Below are 17805 nucleotides of genomic sequence, written 5' to 3' on the forward strand. Positions count from 1 at the left end.
TTGAGTGTTCTGTTCTTGAACTTGGGTCTCTCTAATCATAAAATCTGAGTATATACACAAGTGAATGTAACTTTTTACAATAAATCAAAGGTTGTTATACTTGTGACTGCCAAGCAGTGAGATGATCATCTGTATAAGATTTTTCTAAATGGAACCAAGCGAACCTGGACTCCAGGACACATGGAATTCTGAAGGTATTTTTCAGACAAAACAGTGTCTTATACCCCACTAAATACGGTAATAACAAGCACATACCTTGACTGACAGATCCAGAAGTTCAGCCATCCTCTTCAGGTATATCCTTGTGTAGTACTTGGCCATCATCCTAATATTCTGTTAATAGATAATAAGTGTAAGTTCTTTCAAATGTATTGCTTTCTAAGTTTCTTTTACCATACTGTACTGCCCACTTGATGCCTGCTACTATATAATTACCACCAGTTTTTAAGCTCATGAAGAAGTAAGATAGCACAGCAATAACAAGAACAAAAATCACTTCAACAGATCTTTAGGCATTTACAATCATATCTGTCAAAGGCTAAAGTAAAGTCTACTTGAATATCATATTACATTTATTCTTTAATCGCTGGACATTGAGAGCTCTCCTTGGGAGAGGTGATGGCTGACTGGTTAGAAAGGTGATCTGTTGTCTGAAGTGACATAAATTTGATCTAGGGCCTTACTTTGATTAATAAAGTTTCATTAAAACAGACTTCAGTGGTCTTCCATAAGACCATCCAACCAACATGTTATAAAAACATCTTCACTAATACCAATGCACTAGTCATGAATGAGACAGTCCTAGCATGAATTCAATATGGACAGTGGGTATCTGTGCTGAAGTGGTGAAAGGTGCAGCTAAGTGCAAGTAGAGGACTGCCCTTAAGGGAAGAGGCTGTTAAGGCCTAATCCCACTCTCTCTCTCTCTCTCTCTCTCTCTCTCTCTCTCTCTATAACACACACACACACACACACACACACACACACACACACACACACACACACTAAATAAGAATTTCCAATCAGTTTTTACAGAAGAAAATATTTTTGAGAGGGATGATATGGAACATGCATGCCCACACACATTACCAGATATACAAATATCAGAAAAAGATACAGGAGGAGTTAAGTAAATTAGACAAGGGAAAAGCAAATGGTCCTGATGAAATTTCATGTTGGGTGCTACTTGAATGTGCAAAGGAGTTAAGTAAACCATTATCTTCAATATTCAAGGAATCCTTGGGTCAAGGTAAACTACCTGATATTTGGAAGAAAGCAAACATTGTTACCTGATTCAAGAAAGGGAACAGACAAAATCCACTCAACTACTGACCAGTATCACTAACCAGTGTTGCAAGTAAGATATTACAAAAGCTGATAAGAAAAGTTTGGGTAAATCACCTAGAACACAATATGATAAGAGAGAGACAGTTTGGTTTCAGAAAGGGAAAATCAGGTGCTACTAATCTGTTGAGCAGCAGAAACACTACAGAAAAGAGAAGGATGAGTGGACAGTATCTATTTAGATTTCAAGAAAGCATATGACACAGTACCGCACCAAAGACTTTTATGGAAACTGTACCATCAAGGAGGAATCCAAGGCAAACTGTACTGTTGGATGCAAGATTTTCTCAGAAAAAAGGAAATGAGAACAGTACTAAGGGGAAATAACTCATCATGGAGGGAAGTGACTAGCAGAGTTCCACAGGGCTCAGTGCTGGCACCAATTATGTTTTTAGTGTATATAAATGACAGATAGCAACATTGGAAATGAAAGCTATTTAAATATGTTTGCTGATGATGCAAAAATACGAAGGAGAATTACAGTACTAACACAGATTCTTGTAAAGAGTTACAAGAATAATTAAATAAATTTCATGAATGGAGCAATGCATGGCAAATGGAATTCAATGTGGACAAGTGTCATGTAATCAAGTTTGGTAAAAGTGGAAAAAGACATGTGGAGAGAATGGAGAATGAATGACTGACTAAGAGGGTGTATGCAGGTGAAGTGGAGGGAGGAAGAGGGAGTGGAAGATTAAGGATGAGGTGGAGGGATGGAGTTGAGAGGTATATGAGGGAGGGGGAGTGAGTTGGGGGGAGGGCAATCAAATGGTGGGTGACAGAGCGACTTAGAGCATTTTGTCTGTGGCCGCCCTTTGCGGGATTAGGGCTTCGGGCTATAGATAGATAGTTAGGAAAAAGACCTGATTGGGATTATAAGTTAGGATGTAAAACCCTACACACATCAGAAAGAGAGAAGAACCTATATGTGATTATCAATAACAGACTATCTCCGTCTGACCACATCAGTGAGAAGGTACAGAACATGTATATACTGCTTGCAAATATGAGAACAACATTCACATACATGAATGAAGACATGCTAAGAAAAATAATAACATCATCCATCAGACCAACCCTGGAGTATGCATCAGTCGTCTGGAATCCTCATCTCAAAAAACACATAGATAAGACTGAAAAAGTTCAGAGGGCCGCTACAAGATGGGTACCAAGCTTAAGGGATCTATGCTACGAAGAAAGACTAGAAAAACCAAATCTACCTATACTACAAGAGAGAAGGAAAAGAGAAGAAATGATTATCCTATATAAATGCATATCAGGGTAAGGAGAAAACAGACATAAATGCATATATAACCTATGGGGAAGCATCAGCAAGAAGACACTGCAAAAAACTGCCTAAAAAGAGAGGCGATAAAGACGTAAGGAAATTTAGTTTCCCAAATAGGGCAATTGATCTGTGGCATGCACTACCGAATGAAATAGTGTGTGCCAAAACAATTCATAAATTTAAGGACGTGTACGATAAAAATGGTTTAAGACACAGGACAGTACTAGCTTCACTCATTCCTGTAAAAATACAATTGGGTAAGAACAATAAGGTAAGAACACACACACACACACACACACACACACACACACAGAAAAGAAAAAACGGGAGGAAGAGTGATGGTAGCGGTGAAGAAACATAAATGTGGAAACTGTGGAAATGGGAGAAGGTAGGGCTGAAGTGATAAATACAGTAATCCCTCTACTATCCTACGTAACAGAGCCAAAGGCATGTCCGGAAAGTGGTTCCGTCCAGATAGCAGGCCCCAGTCTCCTGGACTTGTACTTAAGGACCCTAATCCAGCCTAACTATGAAAGCCACCTAAATAACTCCCTACCGGACATGCATAGCACCTATTTAAACCTACTTAAGACCTTATTCACACCAATAATGGACACAGAGCATGAAATAAATGAAAAGGAACCAAGGAATGAGGAATCAGAAGTGATTGTACCTCAGCCAGGGTACTTACAGCAAGTCTGTGAGAGAAGGAGCATAAGGAGCAGGTCCAGGTGTTTGTGTAATGTTTTCTGGATGCAAGTGTTGTGCAGGTGTAATGGGTCCAGTTCTTTCTGGAATTGCATTGAACTGAACCCTTTGTCTGTCGGCTCGACGTGACAGGTTTTGAGCACGTTGGACATATGTATTTGTTGGTGGGTCCTGGATTGCTCTCAATGTCTCCGGCTGGAAGAAGTCGTCGAGAAATGACAGCCGGGGAGTCATTTCTCGGTGTAGAAAAAACGGTGTTGTTGTGTTGGGAGATGTGGTCCTTGCCCGGGTGACCAAAGCCACTCCCGGTGTGTGTGTGTGTGTGTGTGTGTGGGGGGGGGGGGGCAGTGGTTTGGCCCCCATGCTGTCCTCCTCTTTGACAGCCTCTGGGGGGTAGACCCTAGGTATGGCTTCTAAGAAAAATGCAAGTGTCACTGGTGCGGTCAAGCGTAAACACCCGTCTGCTCAAATACAGTATGGTCAAACCTCCTTGGTCTGCTAAACTACCGCAACGATGAAACCCCTCAATAACCAAATAAAGCAATAAATGAGAATAAATGTTAACTGATTCAGGGCCCAGAAGTTTAAACTCACTTTTTTGCCTAATACCCAAAATATAACCCCAACAATGACTGAAGGAACTGGCACAGCAATATTTATACCGATTCTGCTATTGTCGGCTGTGAGTCAGATGACCCTTTTTTCTCATATTTCTCATAACTATGTGAGACTGAATGTTATCAATGTTGTCTGTAATAGTGAAGTTTGGAAACTTCCTGTGCTGTTGTTTGCAGATGACACTGTATTGTTAAGTGAAGATGAAGAGGAACTGCAAGGCTTGGTGAATAAGTTTGGGAAAGTAGGTAAGAAATGGAATATAAAGGTGAATGTAGGGAAATCTAAAGTTATGGCCCTTGAGAGAAATGAAGTCATTGAATGTACAGAGAGGTTGAATGATAAGGAAATGGAAAATGTGAGTGCATTTAAATTACTTGAGTAGTGTGATGGGTACAGATGGCAGTTTGAAGGGTGATGAGCTTGAAAGGGTACAACAAGGAAGAAAGGGTACAACAGGGAAGAAAGGTTGCTGGTTCCTTGAAAGCAGTGATAACAAATAGGGATGTGAGCATGGAAGTAAAAACGTCGCTGATGACGGTGTTGTGATACCAACTCTAACATACGGAAGTGAAGCTTGGACCTTGTTGGGAGGACACAAGTCAAGAGTAAGAGCAGTGGAAATGAGTTATTTGAAAGGAGCACATGGAGTTACATGAAGAGACAAACTGATATGAGGAAGAGAACGAGCACTGTGGTGTGCATGTGGATATGATAGAAAGCATTAGGATAAATACACAGTGGGTACCTGAGTTTAGTGTTTGCTTTATTCTGGTCGTACCACGCCACACTCAATTATTGCTCAACACGCAATACAGGCATACTCCAGTTTAACGATGCAATTGGTTGAGTAAAATCCCATCGCTAGTGGGGTACAGTATCTCAGGGTAGATTTAACATGTAAAGTACAGCACATGGATGCATTTTTGACCCTTGGGTTTTCCCCCCCAGCCAAGTACTAAACCCACCCAAAGGAGTCCTAAAAAAAAAAAGTTTAAAGCCAATTTTAATAGCTTAACAGCTGTAAAAGAAGCTAACCTAAGCTTAAAACCAGTACCTGTCTCACTTGTACCCAGTCAAGGTCACTGGAGAATGTGATCTCCGGCTCGTATTCAAACTTGGTAGAGAAGCAGCTGCATTGTATACAATTCCACCATCAGATGGTAGTGGGACAATTAAAAAAAACATCTGTTATGTATAATAATAATGTATGAATGACACAGAATCGTCCAAGGTGCGAACTGTTGTAACGGAGAATTGTTGATGTTTTGATGGGGAATGCGCCTGACGATGCAATCGGGATTACCTTTTCAACGGTCCCACTTTGTCTTTTTTTTTACTGTTCTGGTTGCTGAGCTCCTTTATCTTCTTCTCTCTTATTTTCGAACATTTATTTAGAAATTCTTTTGTATTTTCAAAGCATTTTCTCCTGAACAGCCCAAATGTAAACACAAGATTTATCGACTGATGATGAGATTGAGATAGCCTGTTCAAAGGCCCCTCTTTATGTCCATTAGGTTACTGTTCTGGTTGCTGAGCTCCTTTATTTCTTCTCTCTTATTTTCCAACATTTACTAAGAAATTCCTTTGTATTTTCAAGTCATTTTCCCTTATCCCGAATGTAAACACAATTTATTAATCAATGATGCGATCGGGATAAGATTTTCAACAGCCCCTCTTCATGTTGTTTTAGCTACTCTTCTAGTTGCTGAGTTCTTTTATTTTCTTCTCTCTCATTTCCCAACATTTATTTAGAAGCTCCTTTGTATTTTTAAAGCGTTTTTCCCTGGACAGCCCGAATGTAAACACATGATTAATTGATTTCACAGTTTTCATCGATGCATGAAATATTTACTCTCTAAGGCTTTCATCCATCATCCATCATCTAATCCTATGATGCCCCATGAGGAGCATTGGATCCCAGGGCTGGGCAAGGTGGGCCTGACATTTAAGATGAGAGTGACCAGCATCACTCATCCATAAGTGGCATTACATAAGCGAAAAACCCCAACCATCCCTTGGATACAAACCTTCACTGCAAATTGACTTAGGATCTACACACAGAATTGCTATGGGCGTGATGTCTGTCTTTGCTTTGTGTTTCTACCTCTACCAAGTATTTTTTGGCCAAGAAGTAACTGGCAACTCTTCTGGTGTTGGCGGGAGGTGGTGAAACACTCAGCACATCACTGCTTACCCAGAAGCGAGAGTGGGAGTATATGTTCCTGTCGCTCTGAGCTTGCACCTCCCTCTTTTTTCGTATGCATTACTGTTTGCCCTGTTATCTTCCTACAGTCGAGTTGTCATGCCTGTAAAGTACCACTCAAGGGATGAGAGGGTCCGTATCATTGCATGGAGGTAGGATAATGTACCTATCAACACGATTTGTGAACGAACTGGATGCGCAAATCAAGAAAGGTGACAAAATGGCTTCAGGATAATTAGACTGAGGTCCTTGACTGGCCTGGCAACAGTCCGGATCAAAATCCGATAGAAAACTGCTGGGCAAAAATGAAGCACCCAATCTGGACAACCTCAAGACTGAACTGACAAATGTTTGGCACAAAGAAATGTCCTTAGATTACTTTAGAGATCTACGTGATTCCATGCCAAAATGCATATAACTGGCCCTGAAAAACAAGGGAAACATAATTTCATATTAATGAATGGCATTTCATGAACCAACGTTGTGGTATACTACGATTTCTGTGTTTTTTAATACCTTGTGGGGGCAGGACCTGAGTCAAGTTGCGGTAGCTGTATAGTAGCAATCCTTCCCAAAAATCTTTCTGGCTGATCCATCCCTATACCAGACTTCCTGCAAACATGCCAGATCCACCCACCTCCTATGGAGTACCTCAACGACTTCCCCTTCTCTTCCCCTCAAACTACCCACATTCCATGAACCCACTCTCATCCCCCTGGGCAATTTAATGTCCTCAGGCTTGCTTTGAAGCTTACTCTTGTATTAAGTCATAGTCGGTAATAATAAAGGGGGTAGAGATACCACAGGCCCCACTCACTGCACAGCCCCAGGTCCAGGCAATGGATCTGGAACCCCTAGCCCACCAGCTTACCAGTGGCTGTGGTAGTGGCCTTGGGGCACCCTGCAATAACCCCAACCACCCCTTGGATATAAACCTTCACTGGTTCAATCCGACTGGAGCGCCGTAATTCCCACTAATCCACCAGGCACCATAATGTCGTTATATGGTTACCACCCAGCATAGTAAATGGTTTCCTGGTGTACAGGAAACCATTCGGCTTGTCACTTAGTGTTAAGTCACCCACAGGCAGAAGGAAGAGGAAAGAAGGAAGAACAGAAGACAAAAGAGGGAGTGTAAAGTCAGAAAGACAAAACAGGCAGAAGGACATGGAAAAAATTAAGTAAAGTACAGAAGAGGATGGAAGGAATGGAGGGAGGAGAGGAAAGGGCAGACACCCGAGAGCAGCACTACATTGAGTGATGGATGGTAAGCGCCCCACCTACCACGAACATACTTTTCCACACCTGTATTACAGAAGTCTAGAAAGATATCCCACTTCTTTATCTCTCTTGTTTTCCAGACTTCTCCCCAATCCGCTTCTTCAAGAAATTTTCTCAATCCTGTAGTGTTTACTTTCCCAAAGTTGTGTCTTCCAAGTCTGTATAGTTCATCTCTTGCCTCCCCAATTCCTTCTGTCATTTGGAACTCTAACACTACATGATCATTTTTCCTATAAGACACAGATTTTTCAGAGATTCCATTGCATCAGGTTCATTGGTTACAATTTAATCTAGTCTTGCTGTGTGTCATCCCCCGTAAATCTTGTCTCTTCTTTGACACACTGGGTCATTACATTATCCATTGCTACATTTAACAGTACACTGCCCTAAGAATCTTCATTAGTTCCTGAATCCCACTTTTCCCAATTTACCTCTTTACAACTGAAGTCCCCCATCAGGATTATGTTGCTACTTTCTCAATCACTTTCTGTACATATCTAACCATGTCCGACAATATCTCCTGATATTCCTCCTCTTCTCTTTTCCTGGGGGGGACATATGCTACTGCGGTGTATCTCTTGCCTTTCCCTCTGTTTTCTATTACCATGTTTAACACTTCAGCCATACCTTCTTCCAATTCCACACTATCCACATATAGGCTGTTTTTCACTGCTATCATTACTCTTCCTCCCGTTTTTTTCTTTTCTATCTCTTCTCTATAGTTTGTATTCCTATTTGGATTTCGATATTCTCTCTTAGCTTGGTCTCTATGAAGCACATGATGTCTGGCTCATTTACCCTCAAGAAATCGTCTATTTCTAGCCTTGCTGAGATTAGACCATCTACATTAGCATACGCCACTTGCAATCTTTTGGCACTGTTTTTTACTCTGTCCTTCTCTCTTCCTCTCTCTTTCGGTACCACTTCCTCAGTTTTTGATCCATAACTCTCCAATAGAACACTGTCTTCTCCTCCTCTGTTCTCTGGTCGTTTTTTCCCTTCGCTTCCTTAACAAGTTCCTTTATTTTCGCTCTCTCTTCCCCATTTGCATCTCTCCTTATCCAGATATTTTTCAATCCTTCCTAATCTGCTGATTTCCAAGTCTTGTTAATTATTTCATTTAACCCACCGACTCCCGCTGACGTATATATACATCCACACGTTTTGTCACTGTGACTCCCATTGACGTATATAAATGCGCAGCAATTGCAAGGTCCCTAATCTGCACAATTTTCATATTTCGCATGTGATTTTTGATACGTATACATGGGACACCTTCCTCTACGAGATGCGAGGCAGGGTCAATGCCTTACCCAGCATGACCTCCCCCCCCCCTCTGCACACCATTGTCTCGGAAATTCACCTGTTACCAGTGACCTGGCCAGTAAAGACATGTGCCACAGCACGAAATTCAAGGCCAGAGTGATTCCCCAATCGATGACCATGTGGAGAACAAAGTTTATGTAGCATTACAGGAAGAAACAGTCAGAAATGATGTTCAGATAATGTCACCAAAAAATGTCAGGTATGCTGATGTGTTTGGTGAGTGAAACAATGCTTATATTGCCTATATTACTGTGTGAAAACCAATATACTCTCGTACTACATATAAATTCGTACCAAATAAATAAATAAATACCGTTTGTGAGTGGCGTGGAATTGTTACCCTCCCATAGAACTCATTTTCTTTGGAGCCAGCCTGATAGAAAACACAGTAAGGTAAGGGGTACTGCTACCTGTATTCAGTATTTTAAACCTCAGGTAACCGATTTCTCTGTGAATTTTCAATGTTTCTCACCAAAAGCGGAGGTTTGAGCCAAAAAAAAAAAAAATCCAAAATTGGTCGGGATTGAGGGGGGAGTCAGTGGTGGAAAATCGGTCAGGACGAGGCGGGTTAATGTGGCCTGAGACTGAAACTTTACTTTGAGTGACTTTGCCCCTCCCTCCATATATTTTCCCAACCGAAACACTTCTTCTATCTCCTCTTGGGCTTCATCATTTCCTTCCATGACTAATGACACAATTTCCTTTGCCCTTCTCAGTTCTTCCCTTTCTCTTTCTGACCTTGATGACACTGGTTTTTCTTTCAAATGAGATAATCACACATTTTTTTTCTTGTCTGCTGCATCTCTGACAAGTGATTCTTCACTTTTTAATATCTGCACCACTTCCTTCTCCACCTTTTCCTAGTGTTCCTTTTTCTGTTGTTCTAAAATCTCCTTAACCCCTTAACCACGGGGCATCACTTTTGTGACGCTTGGGAGCAAGGGATCATACCGCGGGGCGACACTTTTGTGATTCTGTGTTATTTTAAATTCACCCAGGCTTTGAAGTGGTGGCTTGTATCATCTATCAGTACTGCCAATGTCCAACACTAGTCAGCACTCCTAATCTCATCTGTACTCCCATCCATTGTTGACAATTTAGCCATTTCTCCCTGTTCTTGACTCCCCTCCCTACCTCCCCTCCATTACCCTATCCTCTTGCCTGCCCGGCCGTGCTAAGTAAATCTTCCCTGGAATTTTTCACTGATTTCATCCATTGAAATAAGCCCTATGCCCTATTCTTATACCAAATAATATATACAAGAAAGAAATAAGGTAAGTGAGAGTGCCATACACCTAGAATTGGCTAATTATCACCTGACACCTCACGTGCACTCGTTCGCTAATTTTTGCTGTTTATTTCCCCTTGAAATATGCCGTACAATCTATTTTTGTAATAAAAATATATATAAGAAAGGAAGGGAGAAGCCTAAGTGATATTTACATTCACCAGGAACTACCTAATTATTGCAGGCCACCACACTGTATTCTACGCTAAGTAAATCTTCCCTGGAATTTTCCACTGATTTCATCCATTGAAATAAGTCCTATGCCCTATTCTTTTATCAGATAATATATACAAAAAAGAAATAAGGTAAGTGATAGTGCCATACACCTGGAATTGGCTAATTATCACCTGACAACACCTCACGTGCACTCGTTCGCTAATTTTCGCTGTTTATTTCACCTTGAAATATGCTGTATAATCTATTTTCGTAATAAATATACATATAAGGAGGGAAGGGAAAAGCCTAAGTGATATTTACATTCACCTGGAACTACCTAATTTATTATGTATTGTCTTGGTTTCCTGCCAATCATTTCAGTGTTATATATTAGCAGGTCTCATAGGGCTGAAGTTGGTAGTATTGCACCTACCCTAGCCAGGTGGCAGGAGGCCACCACTATCAGTTCATTGTTGTCTTTGAAAGTGAGAGTATGTCTGATTTGCTCCTGCTAACTTCTGCCGCTTTATAGCCCCATGCAAAGGGCTCTGTGACCTTTACCCCCTACTAAACCTCGTGTGGAAAGAGGTAAAGGGCTGGCAATTGATAGAGAGTGACTATGATCTCTTTACTGAGTAAAACAGTGCAAGTGGAATTGTAAATAAAGTGTAAACAATGTGTAAACAGCAAGAGAAAGCAATGAATGTAAATATAATTGAGCAGTGGAAAATAGTTTTATAAGTTACTTCAAGTGACAGTGCATAACACAGTGTAAATAAAATAGAAATGTAAATATAAATAAAATAGAAATGTAAATAATGTAAATAAAATAGAGAATGTAAATAGAAATGTAAATGAGTGGTATTATAAGAATATGAGTATATGAGGCGTCTAGAGCCAAAGGGGCATCCCCACCAATATACTGGTTTTGAGTTAGGTAGGGGAGACAACAGGCTTAACCCTCTTCTCAGTGACAGCAATGGTTGCCATACAAGATTCGGCCTTCTGGACAGTGGTAGAGGGGCTCAAAGTCATGTGGGTTTGTCCATGCTGCCGGGCGAACAAATCAGAGCAGGCAGGCATCTAAGCCACACAGCCCAAACCAATCAGCATTATCACTCTCTGCCACTCCCCCAAAGCAGCCAATCAGCAAGTGTGTGCCCCGCCCAGTGTGACGGTGAGGATTCCTTCCCATGTTCACTGAGGTGTATAATTATTACGTATGGATTTTTACCCCATTTATCGTGGATTATTGGTGACAAGATGAGCTGTTGTTATTGGGGTTGAAGGGGGGGTGACAAGATGAGTTCATCACATAGTTACAGTGAGGAGGTGGTGCCTATAACCTCTCGTAAGTGTCAGAAGTGTGTGAAGAAGTGGAAAAAGGTAGAAAGGAAGAGGAAAAGAGAGTGGTGAGGGGAAACAGCCGGAGGGGGCGTGGCACCGAGGAGGCAGAGTTGGATGTCGTTCTCCTAGATGACGACCCCACCATTTAACCCCCCACTACCCCTTCTCAATTTACTTAAGCACTACACTACTTTTTTTGTGTGTGTGTGTTATTATTTCAATGTATTATGGTACAGGAAAAATAATAACTGCATTGATTTCAGTTTTAGTTGTCAAAAACGTGAAATTACAGTAATAATTATTCGTTTATTAATATTAAGTGAACTGGAATCTTCAGTTAATAAAGTTTTGTACATTAATACATTCGTTGATGTTTTTTCTGCTATGTTTTTAAATCCCTACAATATGTTATTATGTCCACTTATAAATTGGGGGTTTGGTTTACTGCTTATTTTGTGGTTACGGTTATTATTGTTTTTTTTTTTGGCTTTACATGTAAAGCATAGGCGCTGATGATCATTTTGATGTATAAAAGGTTTGTTTATTGCCTTCTGGCAATGACGTTGCCATAAACACAACTTTAAAGCGTCATAACTCAAAAGTACATTTTGGCGCCGATGCCCCTTTGGTTCTAGACGCCTCATATATACTAAGAGTAATGAAAGTGAAAGTTTCACTCTAGCATGTATGAATACTTTGAGTTATGAGAGTGAAGGTGAAAGTGATATTCACTCTCAATGCTAGTATACAGGACGAGAAAGTGAATGCTATGTATTTTCCTGAAAGAAATTGAATCCTTACAGTGACAATAATCTACTATTACTGAAGGAAACTTATGGATAAAGACTGTAGATATATATAAGTGTTATATAGTAACAGAAATATAAACTGTGAGTGTTTTTATGAATAATAGACAACACTTGCGGCAAACGATCGGAAGTGGGATGGTCATACGCCCTCATAATTTTCATTGCTTTCACAGTGATTTTTTTGGGGGAGTATGGATTCCACACTATTTGAGAATCATAGATTAGTGTTTCTAGTGATAATATCAGGCTGTGGTAATCATATTATGAGTTGTCGGGAAGTGTAAAGTGGAGACTTCGTTACCCGACTTCAGAAGTTTCCACAAGTCCTACGGTACTCAACGAAGGCTCAACAAACACCCAAGGAGAAAGTTGAAGGTATGTGCCATAAGTATATGTGATTTTAATATTCAAGGACTAATAACTGATTTTTGGCAAATATTTTTAGAGAGTCTGTCAGACCGCAAATATGCCCGTGGGAGACGCAAGTCAAAGCAAAACAAGCCCGCGGTATAAGGATTAAGACTTATTTTATCTTCCTGTTGAGTTTTTTTCCACACCGTCTGGTGTTCTTGTATTTCCTTGACATGTTCCTCCTGCACCTTAGTTTTAGATTCATACTCGTCAGGTTTACATTTCATCTTGTCCCTTTCCTCCTCCAGCCTCTTATATCCCATTTAAGCTTGTTTTATATCACTTGCAGCTGTTTAATTACTCACTTTTAATTCAGACACTTTCCTCTCCTGGTCAACACTGTGTGAGCAGACGCTCTCTAACCTATTTCTCAGCTCTTTTAAATCCCTCTCCCATTCTTGTAATTCGCTGATCATTGCCCATACCTATTTCAATTCCTGGGAATTCTTCTCAGCCATTTTCTCCATGTTTGTTACTCTTGTTTGGTTCAGTCTGATACTTCCGTTGCTTTGATCATCATGGGAGAACCCCGCGAACTCACTATCACTGGATGTAAACAATGAACTACAGGTAAGCCCTTAATTCACGCGAGGGTTACGTTCCCAGACCCTTCGCGTATGTGGTATATTCGCGTATACATTCTGTCCTTGTGTGCACATAATTACGCATGTCTACTAGGTATATTACATCTGAATAATACTGTTTATGCATTACATACACCTTATAAACTAGCATAAAGAATGAAAAACAACAAAAATGTAAGAAATTTAACACTGAAACCTGACAAGCACAAGCGTAGGTGGAGACACTTCAGCAGTCTGGTGCACAAACCCTCACTGCCTCCCATATGCTACATTCTGCCTTCTTTATTGCCCAAACAGTTGACTCATTCACCCCAAACATACAATTCCAAGCCAGCTCACAGGTATAGGTGAAGACACTTTAGCACAGTCTGGTGCACTAGCTCTCACTGACTCCCATATGCTACGTTCTGTCTTCTTTATTGTAAGAACAGTTAACTCACCCCAAATACACGGTTCAAAGACAATTCACCATGATGTCAATTCACCATCAAAACATGGATGATTCTGTCATTCTACAATTATACTTATTATTGATTAATTAATACTTTAATAACTAATTTTCAGGTAGATTTTATATCTCATATAAGTAAAAAACTAGTGTACTGTACTTGCTAAATAAACTGGTATGTAAATAAATGACGGGGAATCGTCCTGACGGGAAATTGTTGCCGACATTCCTCGCTTAAGTTTGTCCAACACTTTAACTTTCTCTGTCAGCAACATCACTTTACGTGTCCATTTTGGTGTGTTACCACATGCATCACTAGCACTATGCTTAGGCCCCAGGTTGGCAGACAAGGCAAGCAATCACTGGAAGGCAGAAAAATAAGCCACAACGATTCGCGAGTCATGCATGGTTCGACCGTCGGATTCAAACTGACTGTGTGGACCGACCTTCCACATACACACACACACACACACACACACACACACACACACATACATATATGTATGCACACATGCAGCAGGTAGGTATTTTTATATTTTATTTATTTTTCTTGTATATTAAAATTATTTATTTGAACACTATAATTTTATTTTAATTATTGTACGAAAAATTCGTGGATAACCGAAATCGTGTAAAAAAAGTTCGCGTGAATTAAGGGCTTACCTGTACAGTGGAAGCTCGATTATCCAGGCTCGGATTATCCAGCTTTCGGTATATCAGGGCCGTGACCCAATGGTTCAGTGGTACAGTAATTCATAGAATTATCCGTACGAATGCTCCGGTTTAAACAGGAAGCATCCAGTTGCTAGGGAGAGAGGCATGGATAAACCAGAGAGAGTCTTGCTCACCCTGCCTCCACCCACACCTCCTGCTCACAACTCGATCACAAGGGTGGTAGGGTGGAGTTTGGTGAGGCAACTGATACGCCTGATGTAGCCTAACCTTGCTTAACTTCTTAATAATTTAACCTAATTTAACCTAACCTGACCTAACCTGGGCTCCAGTTGGGAAACTGGGAAACTAAATCCACTTTTGTGTACGATGAGTTTCCTCCATTATGCCCGAAGCAATCGCAGGTACGGCTTAAAGAACGTGATAAAAGAGAAAATCTTTCAGCAAGAGAAGGTAATTTACTACCCTCAAAATAGAAAAACACAGAAAACAAACTGGAGGAATATGAAGTGAATTGGTGAAGTCTTCAGGCTGTATGCTTAGACGAAAAGTAATGGGTTTCCTAGTTTTAGGGAACGAAATGAAACAAGAATGTCTGCTAATCAGAAAAAAAAAAAAAAAAACTCATGTGTTCTCGTAAGTTAGCATTCAGTTCTGCATTCTTCGTTAGGTATCGCGCCTCCCAACACATTTCGGACCGACAGAGCATTGTTATTTCTTCCTCTTACATTTACTGTTCACTCTTTTGTTCGTTCTTAAGTGTACTGTATGTATGAAAGAGAGTATTAATACAAACAATAATGCATTCCATTAACCCCATCATAGCTGTCAGCCTCAAACAATGGTTTACTGTACCTGTGTCAGGGATGTTGGGTTATGGAGAGCTATAAAAAACTGCGAACAATTATGGGAAGGGAACGAAGGTCATTGGTATGTTTTCACGACTATCCTCTACCATCTCAAACAGTCAGGCAGCCTGCCACTTCATCTGAGATGTTTTCACCGGTATGTTTAAATGCTAATGTAACATGCACCCTAATTATGAATAAGTTTCTTCCATTATGCCGGAAACAATCGTAGGTAAGGCTAAAGGAACGTTATGATAATAAGAAAACAAACTAGAAAAATACAGAAAACAAATTAGAGAATATGAATTGAATTGGTAAGGTTATTAGGGTGTATGCTTGGATGAAAATTTACAAGTTTCACAATTATAGGGGACAAAATGGAACAATTATGTTTACTAATAAGAAAAATACTTTCATCTCAAGTGTTCTCGTAAGGTGGCATTCAGTTCCACATTCTGTGTTCGATGTCGCTTCCCAACACATTTCAGACCGACAGAGCATACAGTTATTTCTGCTCCTTACAGTTCAGTGTACATTTATTTCACATTCTACTGTTCGTTCGTGTATGTGTGAAAGAGAGAGTACTGATACAAACAATAATGTATTCCATTAACCCCTTATGGCTGCTAGCCTTGAACAATGCTTTACTGTACCGGTGTCAGTAACGTTAAGTTAGGGAGAGTCATAAAAACTGCGAACAATTATCGGAAGGGAACGGTCACTGGTATGTTTACACGACCCTACTCAACCATCCCAAACAGCTCGGCGGTCCTTTCATCCCAGATGTTTTCGCCGATATGTTTAATTGCTAAAGTAACATGCACCCTAACTTTATGTTTAAATTCTAATGTAACATGCCCCCTAATTTTCTTTCACGAATCATAGCAAATCACAAGATGGGTTTAGGGAGGAGGGGAAAAAGCCAGGTGTACCAGACAAGTCTTTTCAAATCTGTAAGAAAAAGAAACTGACTTTATAACTTTGTAAAAATGGTTTCAAGGTCTGCCACAGGAGCACACAAATTTCTGAACTCACGAACATTGAGGATTTGAGGGGGGTAAACATAAGCTTTGCTGTAAGCAGTAAAAGCACCTTACCAAATCAGTTCATCCTGATAGTCTGTTATATTTTTATGATTATTTCTGGGTTGGTAAATAAACATTTTTTGTTAAATCTTTCCCCGCTGTTTTTAGCTGTTCTGGTGTGACGACTCTTTGATTCGTTAACGTAATGGCAGAAGACACTGTTCTAATCTAAGTGTTTAAACCTGGCCTAACCTAGCTTAACTGCACCTAATAATGTAACCTAACCTAATCTTCAGTTGGGAAGTTGGGAAACGAAGCCCACATTTGAGTACGATGAGTTTCGTCCATTGTGCTGGAAACAATCGTAGGTACAGCTTTAGAACGAGACGATACTAACAGGGAGGAAATCTTTCAGTAAGAAAACATGATTTACCAAACTAAATATAGTCTGAAAAATACTGAAACAAGCTGGAGGAATATACATTGAACTGGAAAGGTCTTTCTGGTACTTAAAGTGTACATTTACCGGTAAATAAACCAGTCTAACAGTAATCCCTCTAATATCCGAACATCCCCACTAACCGGACATAATCCTCCTGGGATCCAATATTCCCAAAATGGGCCAAAAACTGCAAAAAAATTCGAAAAAAATCTGACTTTTTTCCCTCACATAATTTGAAATTCCCGCCTGGCGCCGAACAGCTATTACACCATGGTCCCTTCACCCCTTCCTTCCTCCCCCTCCCCCCTCCCCTGTCAGGTTGCCATTTGGTATTTTTCATTACCAAGTGTGGGCCAATTTGGTAATGAAAAATTCGTTTGGTAATGAATCAGAATAATGCATTACCAAATGGATTTTTCACATGTATGAGGATACACAGGATGGAGATGGTGGATTGTTTGCTCTCTCTGATTAATCTGCTACCCTACATAGTGTGAAAATAATCAACATGGTGTTAGTTATAAGGAGAGTGATTACATGTATTTCCACTTGTATATATAATTAGTGAAGAACATATGCTAGCTTTACGAATTTGGTAATGAAAAGTTATATTTGACAATGAAAGTTGAGGAGATTGGTAATGTGGCTGTTGCGATCTGGCAACTCTGTAACCCCACCAACATCAACAGTCACAGCTTAACTCCGATGGAGAGCAGATACTCATAACAGTGCAAGCCACAGGTGCTTGTTTTTTGTGAAAAAACAGTGAATAAACTGCAATACCTTGCCACTAGAACACACAGGAATTTACAGTGTTGTGCAGTGTTAAGAAATTAGAATTTAGAGTGCAGAGGATTAACTGTGGACTGCAAACTGGCGGTTCAAACCAGTCCAGGAGCAAGGGACTTGTAAGTACCCAGAATGTTTAATATTGTATAAACTCACCTTTAAAACCTCATTTTATGGTTCTTTTGCATTTATTTCAGTCATTTATGTCCCTTATTGGT

General features: G+C 40.2%; 1 protein-coding gene across 1 annotated transcript in view; it reads right to left on the bottom strand.

Moving 5' to 3' along the window:
• The window catches only part of Rpn5 (regulatory particle non-ATPase 5), a 247940-nt gene that overhangs the window by 26893 nt on the left and 203242 nt on the right, over positions 1-17805 (bottom strand). The window contains exon 8 of the mRNA XM_080283070.1: positions 256-333. Within this exon, the coding sequence (XP_080139196.1) occupies positions 256-333 (78 nt within the window). The remainder of the gene's footprint in view (positions 1-255; positions 334-17805) is intronic.

The sequence above is a fragment of the Coenobita brevimanus genome, chromosome 96 (assembly GCF_032717465.1).
Source record: "Coenobita brevimanus isolate Jiangsu-jjx chromosome 96, ASM3271746v2, whole genome shotgun sequence".
In the NCBI taxonomy this organism is placed as follows: domain Eukaryota; kingdom Metazoa; phylum Arthropoda; class Malacostraca; order Decapoda; family Coenobitidae; genus Coenobita; species Coenobita brevimanus.